Here is a 10250-nt window from a genome sequence, read left to right as displayed (position 1 = left end):
GCAACCAAGGAACCAATAACGTAATCCACGCCTCTTTGGTTTGTGGCTCACAATCATTTGCTTTACAATTTGAGGCTCATATTCTTCCATCTAAATCTGATAGCTGATTGGTCCACGTGTCACGTGCTTCCAATTTTGCCCTTTAACACCCACTTTCTTAGGTTGGGATGTGTGGCTATGCGAGGAAGTTAGAATGTTAGATTCGAGAAATTTATGCTTCTGGAAGGCTATTTTCGTCCTTACAACTCTTCGCTGTAAAACAAGCTTTCATTTTCGTGGACACAAATAAAGTAAAATAACTCTTAACAATATAAAACGTCGATTAAATTTATAGCCATTGCAATTTACATTTACAATACCATTACCGCCTCTGTTTCCTAAAGTTTGCTGAATTGCTGCTAATATTGCGAATACAGAAAAATATATATTACACCCAAAGGTCACTGCCTTCCAAAACAGTTTCTTCATTACTCTCATAAGCCAAACAGAATTCTATCTTTACTTCGCCTATTGCTGTCCTCCATTTCTTGTGCTATTTTGGGAAAGTTTTCTTCCTCATTTTTTCTTGTATTTCCTAAAAGGTAAGCTGTTTTCGTTGTTTTCAAAGTTTATACTGCGTGAATTTGCAGTTTGAGTAGGTCAATATGCTTTGTTGTGTTGTTGAGGGTGGTTCTTGAGCAGGTTTTTAGTGAATTATGGTGTAGTTATTTCAATTACAGATAAAGAAATGGAACTTATGGAAGAAATTTGCAAAGTACATCTGCTACTGTTTTTTTTAAAGTTTGTCCAGTTTTTGTGTTTGTATTTTCTTCATAAAATTTGAGATTTTTTTTAGTTTTTTTTGTCAAGAAGACTTTGACTTTGGCTTTTGATCTGCTTATAAGCTTGTCCTATCAAAATTTATGGTTGAAATAAGTTGATCAATTCTGTTTTCTTTCATCTCTTTTGCTGTTATTAGAGCTTCATGAGCAGTTCGAATTCTTGCAAATTATTATCTTTGTTCTTTTCTGAAATCTAAGCTGGTTAAATGTTACTAACATCCGTGTAACTGTCTCTATTATTAAAACTTCTTTTCTTCTGATTAGTATCTTTGAATGGGGGTCTAGGTCTTATAATCTACAATAACTTGTAATTGAAATCTGAGATGAGAGCTTTGTTTTTTGGTAATTGAGATGAGTTTTTATGTGTCCGAGGGTTTGCCGGAAACAACATCTCTACCTTCTCGTAGGGTAAGGCCATAGTACACACTACTCTCCCAGATCTCACTTGTGGGATTACTCTTGGTTTTTTGTTGTTATTGTTGTTGGTGGTAATTGAGATGAGAGTCTCTCTATATGTGTATTGGGAAATGACAAATAGGTACGGGAAATAAGTTGATTATATTTGTGTTGAGCTGTGTTAAGATTTATTTCAATGACTTTTGTGTGTCTTGTGTCTTGAAGATTTATTTCAATGACTTTTGTGTGTTTAGTTGCACTTATGAGATGAGTAACTTTTATCAAGCTTGAGGGTTATTAAGCTTTCTCAGTGATGTGCTATCTTGATTTCTCAAATCTTTGTAGTTGCTCCAAAAATCTGCATATTAACATTTGATTGCTATTTTACCAGGTTGGTCTTATGGAGTGGTTTTCTCGAGTTGATGTTGGTGATCTTGTTGTTCCTAAAGGCTTAGAAGATGGTTTTCCACCATCTCCTGACAGCTGGTCACAGTGGGAAACACCATTTGGGAATTTCAAGTCAGAAATGAAAAGGAACAATATAAGGTTATACGTTGGATCTGAAGATTGTAAAGTGACCAGGAGCGGCGTTGACTTGAAAAACTTGGGAATTCACGAGGAGAATTTTGATAATTTGGCTAGCCAAGATTCATACTGTGATATGGACCAATGGTCCTCATATCCACCTGACCAGCTGGAATCTCATCTTGATAACTTGGCCTCGATCGATCAGTTGGATGATGTGTTCCTGTAAATCTCTAACTATTATTGAATTATTTCGGTCTATAGATGTTGAATTGGATGGGATAATCCGGGTAGTTGGTATGCCATAGCAGGCTTACATATTCATTTCTCATTTCTCTCGAATGACTGATTATGTTCTTATACTCTATTGTGCAGAAGTTCCTTACTCGAAGAATGTCCAACTAGAATGGATGCTTCTGATGAGTCATCTGATTTATCAACAAATTCACAGTGCAGCGTGCTGCTGGCTGATAATCAAGCAGGAGATGATTATTCAAATCCAGAGCACGTTACAAGCAACGCTTGTAGTGCCGAGAGTGCCAAATATTACTCCGCACATGCTTTTACTTCGCCAATGGATTGGGAGAGTCATCAAGAAGTTAATAATTCTTATTTGCTGGAAAAGGTGATGCTTTTGCTCATTTTTGTTTCTGAAGGGCATGAATTTTCATGTAGCAACTCCATTCAATATTGAAGCTGGAGTTGAATCATCAACCCCAGAAGAACTTAAGACGTCACTGCATCTAAATTATGTCATGTGAGATCTATGACTATCTAGCTGGACCAGCCGATAATCTGATTGGTCTAAGTATTTATAGTGAGCTTCAGTTCGTTGTGATGTCTTACATGAAAAAGTATCTTTGGCTCACATGGAGTTTTTAGTTTTGCATTGAGGCAGATGCAGGGAACAAAGCAGGTTACGTCTCATGCTTTTCAGTGGAGGGAAATATTGGGAATATTTGACTAGCATTCAAGCAGGGGCGAACCTTGCATGATTTTTGAGGGTTGAACTAAAATTTGAAGGTAAAAAATCATAACATCTTAAAAATCTCTAGAAGAACACAAATTTGAATTTTCTCTTTCCTGGGAACTAAGCTTGGAGCAGCTTCCCCTCTTTCTGACCTATGGAGGTCCGTCCCCGCATAAAGATGGCTTAGTGTAGCAAACTTCATGCTTGTGGGTGACATATATATTTGGATAATGTTGAACAGAAAAACGTTTTGAACGTATTTGCTGGTAATTGGTTTCAAGTATTAACTGAACTATCATTTGTTATCACAGAAACTAATGTGACCAACTTGAGACAGATGCCATGGCCTAAAATATTTAAGGCAGGCTAGTGTTGCGTTGTTCTGTTATAATTTCAGCGTTTCCAGTGCGTTGGTTCAGGATGAGAATTTCATAAAGGAAAAAAGAAAAACTATAGGAAGTTGTTGGGTTGCATCCATCTATCTCATTATCGTTTTTGTCTTTGTCTTCAAATCTGAATCCTTTCTTTGTTAGTTTAAGAGCTGTCTGTTGCTAATGAATTGGATTTTTGTGCTTTGCGTTGCCACTTCCCAGTTTAAACATTTCAATTAAGCATATTAATTTTCATCTTAGGGTTTGCTTTTGGGCCTAAATCTTTTTGTGTCAGTGTGAACAAGTGATGATTTTTTAAGCTTTTGCTTTCAGTGCTGTAATAGAACAGTCAAATTAAGTACGATCAAGCAACAACTGTTATTGAACTCAAATGGTCTTATACGTTTGATTTGTTTTCTTCTTTTTTCAAAGTTTTTGTTTTCCCTATTTTATGTTGTGAGGGCTAGGTCAGGTGTAGGAGCAGAAATGGAGGGAGATAACTTCTTGTTTCTAAGTTTTGGTTTTAAGGGAAGACATCATAAAGCCGCTAGGCAGTTGTTTACACATTTTTGGATCTTCATCTCATGGTAATTAGTAGAAATTAACATGTGCATACACGTTTATTCTCATTTATGTCGAGGTACTTTCATTCCAATTAGTTTAAGTGCGCTGCTTAGTTGATCTGGGTTCCGAAGCCTAAATCATTAAATTTTATGCTCTAGGCACCAACTGCAGAGGTTGCTGTGAAATTGGAGCATGATAGAGGAGATAGTAGAGTGAGTGACGAGGAAATATCCATGGAGCAATCTGTCCTACAGCACCTTGAAAGTCTCACAGCTCAGGTAATGAAGGCTTTAAGTTTTGGGCTTACCACCATAATATTAGCAGCGACATGACCTTACTGAATTTGTGCTTATCTTGATACTACCAGTTGACTGAGGAAACCAGAATCTGCTTCCGGGATTCTCTATACCGTCTTGCAGATAATTCAAAACATGATGAATGTCAGAGGTGGAATGTTCAGTCAGATCAAAGTTCTAGGGGGTAAGTGCAAAAGCTCATTAATTGTTTTAATTACTGAAAATAGATTAGAACTTTGAGCTTGTTAGTGAGTTGTTACACATGATGTTGTGGTTCATGATTAGAGAGACTATGATGGATATGTTTCTTATCTGTTCTGCCTGGTTGAGATCGTTAGAGGAAATTATACCTTGACTTCATAAAAGCTTCATTATTTCTTGTACTTCATGTGCTAAAAATATCGTAAAAGCTTAATTGTTTTATCACTTATGTACTTTCTGTGCTCAAGATCTCACTAGTGCCGTTGGAAACGGAGAAATAAAAGAAAAAGTGACTGTAGAGGTTCATTTGAAGCTGAAAATACACACCTTAATAATCCAAGGGTAAATGCAGCATGAAATTCTTGTCGCCTTTAGATAAAAACTAGACTGGACAGTATTGTATTCCTGGAATTATCGTCAACATTTTTCTCATATTGAAAAAACAAAATCAGGTTAAGCAAAGAAGAGACAACAGAATTGCAGACGAATGTAATTGACAGAACTGTTGCCAACCTATTGTTCAGCAACATAGATTTTGGTGCTTCTGGAGGTTCATCTTTGGACTTGGCAGAAGCCACCGACACAAGACAGCATTCGGGTGGTATGTTGTGGCATATTTCAGGTTCCTCGGGTTGTGATGTGCCTACCTTTAGCGGATAGACGGTGCATTCTTGACTCTGCTCAAACCTTTCTTGAAAGTGGAACAATGAAGTGGGTTGATTGGCGATACTCTGTATCCTAGTGCTTATGCTTCCTTCAAAGATATTACAGCACGGTCGTCTTATGTTATTTGGCCTGATCAGATCCGGCTAAGTTTTGACAAAAGCTTGTATTGTAGGCATGAGTAGAGACTAAATACATCTACTTTTGCGTCTGCTAGCTGATCAGTTATTTCTTTCATATGATAGTGTTGGCAGAGGACTATCAGCTCCAAGAGCTCAAGACTCACGAATACTGTTTTGTGTAGAGGAAAATAGGTAAAACAGTTGAATCCTGGCATTTCTTTGGACTTACCAGGAGTTATGTAAGTGGCGAAACGCTTTAAAGGGGCCCCTATTTTTTCTAAGGCTCCAGACATCTTACTTAAGGAAGAAACTTTCCAGTGTTCTTTTTGAATGTTGGAAACTGCTAATTTCTTCCAATTTGCGTAGTTTCAGTTGTTTTAGTTCTTGGTAGGAGTTGTAATATATAGTTATTTTGACACTTCATATGAGTAAACATGGGACTTGAGGCAAGTTTGAGTATGGTATGGACATATGGTTGATCGTTAATTTCCTCATCTTTTTTGGTTCGAATATTTAGAACTCCATATTATTGCTCTACTTATGAATTCCAATATAGTTATAATGTGGCGCCTACCGAACTTATGTCCTTGTGCGGCAGTTTAGGGCTGTAGGCATTTCAAGTTCTGTGGCAAAATTGGTCATTATCTGGACAACTAGATCTCGTAACACATCATTAGCATATATATATATATATATATATATATATATATATACTAGTTTTAAGTTACACGCTTTACGACTTTGCGTGTATTCAGATTAGTAAATATAAAATTTAAAAAATATTTTTATTACGATGTTTCAAAGAATTATCAAATAATACATATTAAAAAATTTCAAATAAAGAGGTTGGGATATTTTCTATATTAATAATTTGCTTATTTAAAAATATTTTGGTAAGGATATTAATTTAACTCATTGGATCTTGATAAATAATTTTTTTGCTAAAATAACAAATGTTGCCATAATAAATCATAAGTTATAAGGACAGATCGGCTTTAACATTCTTTACCTAAAATTGAAGGTCCTAAAGTTCCATCACATTTATAAGTATTAATTTTGATTTTAATTTGATTTTGGGAAAATCAGTTTTGAGTTTAATTTTTGAAATAAGTTATTTTTTTGTATTATTTTATGTCTGAAATGGAGATGGCTTATTCATCTATTTATTTTTTGAGTAACTGCCGAAGGTTTATTATACAAACACTATATTAACATTAGTTTGATGAATTAGGTTACAGAGCCAGAAATCGATGCAGATTCTTTATTTTGTAGTTCTCTAATGATTATTGAATTATATATAGGTAAAATGTTATTTGAGTTTAAATTAAATACCTAAATATTAGGAGTTCATACATAGTTCAAATAAGAAAAAGTTTAATATCAAAATCTTAAATATTAGGAGAATAATTAAATAACTATTTTATCCAATATGGCATTTATTTTTAAATGGTAAAAAATGCGAACAATATTTCGCTAATGGCCTTCGTTGAATATATATATATTCAACTGTGTTGTCCTCCCCCCCCCCCCCCGAAAGGTTTTAACTCAAAACTCTGCTCTGATACCTCCTAAAGCGAAACAGACACGCCCATAAAAAAAAAAAAAAACCTCTAAGATATTACAATTAATTAGTTTTTTGTAATGCAAAACGGGCCTAGGTTAGGCTCTGGGACAGATCATCTTGTCTACTTTGGGTGCCCCGGATTCTCCCTATTCATTGTGATGCCAAATCATGCGTCAGGATTTGCTCCTTATTTTGGACGCAGAAGATATCTATTGGAGGATTTAGTACAAGTAATTACTTTTTTCATGAAGTACGAGGTTAAATAAATGTTAAACGTGGGTTGAGGACAGATAGCGATATATGACACAAATAAATTGAATTACCAAACGAACAAGCAACCACTCAGATATCGATTTGGCGAGTTTCCTTTTTGCAAAAATCCACATATTGATGAACATATTAATTTGAAGACTACTTTTCTAGATTCTTGAGATTTAAAGTTATTAATAATTTTTTTTATAAATAATTTATTCTCCTAAGATATTATTGATCGATCTTAGGTAATAGAATCAAATTCAATAAGTTGGCAATTTGATAGTGAAATCATTTTTGAATGTTCTAAGAGCGGCTATATGTAACTACCCCACTTGTCGTTTTAAGAATTTACGCCACGTTCAGCAACTAAAGGTTTCGAGCAGCTTCGTAATACATATTATGACCCGAGGGTGTGGTCGATTTTGATTTTCGGAAGATTCAGAATTAAATTAAAAGAACAATTATCATTTTTGAGGTTTAAATGAAAAGAGTTGACCGGAGTTTGACTTTTGAGAAAAACGACCGAGGAATGGAATTTTGATGATGTCAATAGCTTCGTATGGTGATTTTGGACTTAGGAGCGTGTTCGAAAATTATTTGGAGGTCCGTAGTGGAATTAAGCTTGAAATGGCGAAAGCCGAATTTTTAAAAAATTTGACCTGGGGGTTGACTTTTTGATATCGGGGTTAGAATACAATTCTGGAAATTTGAATAGATCTTTTATGTCATTTATGACTGGTGTGCAAAATTTGAGGTCAATCGAACGTGATTTGATAGGTTCCAGCGTCGTCGTAGAAATTGGAAGTTCCAAAATTCATTAGGCTTGAATCTATGTGTGATTCGTGTTTTTAGTGTTGTTTGATTTAATTTGAAGACTCGACTAAGTTCGTATAATATTTTGGGACTTGTTGGTATATTTGGTTGAGGTCCCGGGGACCTCAGGTGGTTAACAGATCGAATTGGGAGTTGGAGGAATTGCTGAAGCATTTCAGCTTCTGGTGTAATCGCACCTGCGGGTGGGTGACCCCAGGTGCGAACTCGCACGTGCGGAAGGGAGCTCGCAGATGCGGCCCTGGCGTGGGTACCCTCTGGTCGCAGGTGCGACAAAAGGAGTGCAAAAGCGGAGCCGCTCCTGCGGGGGAGTGATCGCTAAAGCGGGAGTCGAGTGGGGGAGGACTTCGTAGAAGCAGACCATCGTCCGTAGGTGCGTACGTGCAAGTGCGGCCACTTTATCGCAGAAGCGGTCCCAGGCCTCTTAAGCCATTTCCGCACCTGCGATGGAATTTCTGCAGGTGCACCGTCACAGGTGCAGAATCGCTGGGCAGAAAAAGGCCAAATTCGAGGGTTTTTATCCCATTTTCAATTTTGGGACTTTGAGAGCTCGGATTAATCGTACGAATTTTATGTATTGACATATTTGACACGAAAGTTGTCTGTGCGATTGTGATAGAGATATGGGCACGAGGTACCGTAAGAATATGAAAGGAGGGCTGAGAACCGTATTTTATGATTATGATATGAGATATTTATTTGAAAGAGTTTTATATTCGAAGGATACTTATTTGAAGAAATATATTTGGAGGGTTTTTATTTGAAGGAATTATATGTGAAAGACTTGTTTAATTGGTCGTACTTGTGTTTTCTTATTCGTCTGAGTAATAATTATGGTGTTCTTGCTGCCTTACTGTTTATATCACTAGTTGATTATTGTTGCTATCACTGCTATTTATTTTCGATTATTTTTGTATGTCTCAGGTTATTTGACTAGTGAGTGCCTTGACTATACCTCGTCACTACTCCACTGAGGTTAGTCTTGATACTTACTGGGTATCGACTGTGGTGTACTCATACTACACTTATGCACATATTTTTGTGCAGAGCCAGGTAATATGGAGTCAGTTGACCACTCGCTAGCAGTATGTAACTTGCTGTGGAGACTTAAGGTAAACCTGTTGCTGCGTTCGCAAGCTTCGGAGTCACCTTCTGATGTTGTACTTGCAATGTTTTATCTCTACTTCAAAATAGTTGTATTTATAGGCTTTCTAGTAATTCAATAGAGTTTATGACTTGTACTATCGGGTTTTGGGATTGCAAGTATTGTATAGAGATTTCTACTTCGCATTTGTCAGTCGTTATTTAATATTGTTATTATTTCGGTGAACGTTAGACTTACCTAGTTCCTAAGACTAGGTGTTATCATGACATTCTACGGAGGGAGATTTGGGTCGTGACAAGGTGGTATCAGAGCTAGGGCTGCTTATCGGACGGATTGGGCAGTTATTTGCTCTTTACGGTTTGGCTTATTGGTTATCGATTTTTAAATGTATTAATCCGCTAGCCACCCGATAAGATATCTGGCGAATTGGTATCGGTTTAGCTATTATCAGGCGGTTATCGATTTAGTTTCAGTTGATTGAAACTTAACATACTTCAACACAGTGTTGGGGAGTACATCCCCGAGATAACAATATAGTCAACATTTCTCATACATATATATCAACTAAATTACACCATGAGACCATATTACTGGATATCAAATACTTCTTTTATCTTCTCATACTACATTCAAGTGGATGGTAAGAGATTGAGAAGTGCACAACAAAATACATCAACAATATCATTTGAACAAATTTCTTACTGTTTAAGAAGATGACAAACTGTTAAAAAATAAAAATACAACTTGGTTAAGATTGAACTTAACCAATTTGATAATCCAGTTGCGAAGTCCGCTACCATATCCTCTATCAAGATGATATGTTGGCGGGCTTCCATCGAGGCACATTATTTGATGTCTCATAAACAAATAAATACTTAGTACTCATAGAAGTCTACATGTGATTCTCTTTACTCTTTGTTGCTTAATGTATTGTGCAGTGGCACTGTGAACTATGGTGATGTTGACAATCAGTTCTTTTTGAGCCATAATAATAGTCAATATTGCTAGCAATGCTAACAAGAAGTTGGTTCCTATCCTGCAAAATATTTAAATTATTAAGCAGTTGTTGGTTCGTGCTTATATTGCCTTTTTATTTATTCGTGTATTACTATTATTTATTATGAAACCTCCCACACTGGTAATAAATAATTGAATCTTTCTTCTAAAGTTTAAAGAGCAACAGTAAACAAGTTCAATAATATGGATAAAATTTTATAACAAAATATGAATTATTCTTGAAGATGGTAATCTTTCTGGAAAAATATATATTCTTAACGGATTATCCGTTAAGAAAATTGAATAATCCGCCCCCAAACCGATAAGCCGTTAATAAAAAAAAATTAATTTGTTTTCCGTCCGTTAAACCGTTAACCCGATACCAATAAGCCATTAAGCTTTGGTTTCGGTTCGATTTTCGATTTCGGTTCGATTTTGAACACCCCTAATCAGAGCCCTAGGTTCATAGGTACTACGAGTCATAAGCGAGTTTAGTAAAGTCTTGCGGATCGGTACGGAGACATCTGTACTTATCTTCGAGAGGTTACGGAACTATTAGAATAGTTTCAC

General features: G+C 36.0%; 1 protein-coding gene across 1 annotated transcript; it reads left to right on the top strand.

The window, feature by feature from the left end:
- The first annotated feature begins 337 nt into the window (after positions 1–337).
- LOC104088014 (protein LNK4-like) lies at positions 338–5415 on the top strand. Its single transcript, XM_009592616.4, has 6 exons — positions 338–581; positions 1609–1967; positions 2118–2367; positions 3806–3925; positions 4015–4127; positions 4597–5415. The coding sequence occupies exons 2-6, from the start codon at positions 1618–1620 to the stop codon at positions 4802–4804; spliced, it is 1041 nt and encodes a 346-aa protein (XP_009590911.1). The 5' UTR covers positions 338–581; positions 1609–1617; the 3' UTR covers positions 4805–5415.
- Positions 5416–10250: the final 4835 nt, after the last annotated feature.

Source organism: Nicotiana tomentosiformis, chromosome 1, assembly GCF_000390325.3.
Source record: "Nicotiana tomentosiformis chromosome 1, ASM39032v3, whole genome shotgun sequence".
Classification (NCBI taxonomy): domain Eukaryota; kingdom Viridiplantae; phylum Streptophyta; class Magnoliopsida; order Solanales; family Solanaceae; genus Nicotiana; species Nicotiana tomentosiformis.
This window is presented reverse-complemented; position numbering and strand designations above follow the sequence as displayed.

Bases quoted from the DNA above. Each gene is read 5' to 3' on its own strand.
- LOC104088014 (XM_009592616.4), top strand. From the start codon at position 1,618: ATGGAGTGGTTTTCTCGAGTTGATGTTGGTGATCTTGTTGTTCCTAAA. The intron at 3,926-4,014 runs GTAATGAAGGCT...TGATACTACCAG, and splicing joins TTGAAAGTCTCACAGCTCAG to TTGACTGAGGAAACCAGAAT. The intron at 4,128-4,596 runs GTAAGTGCAAAA...AAACAAAATCAG, and splicing joins TCAGATCAAAGTTCTAGGGG to GTTAAGCAAAGAAGAGACAA.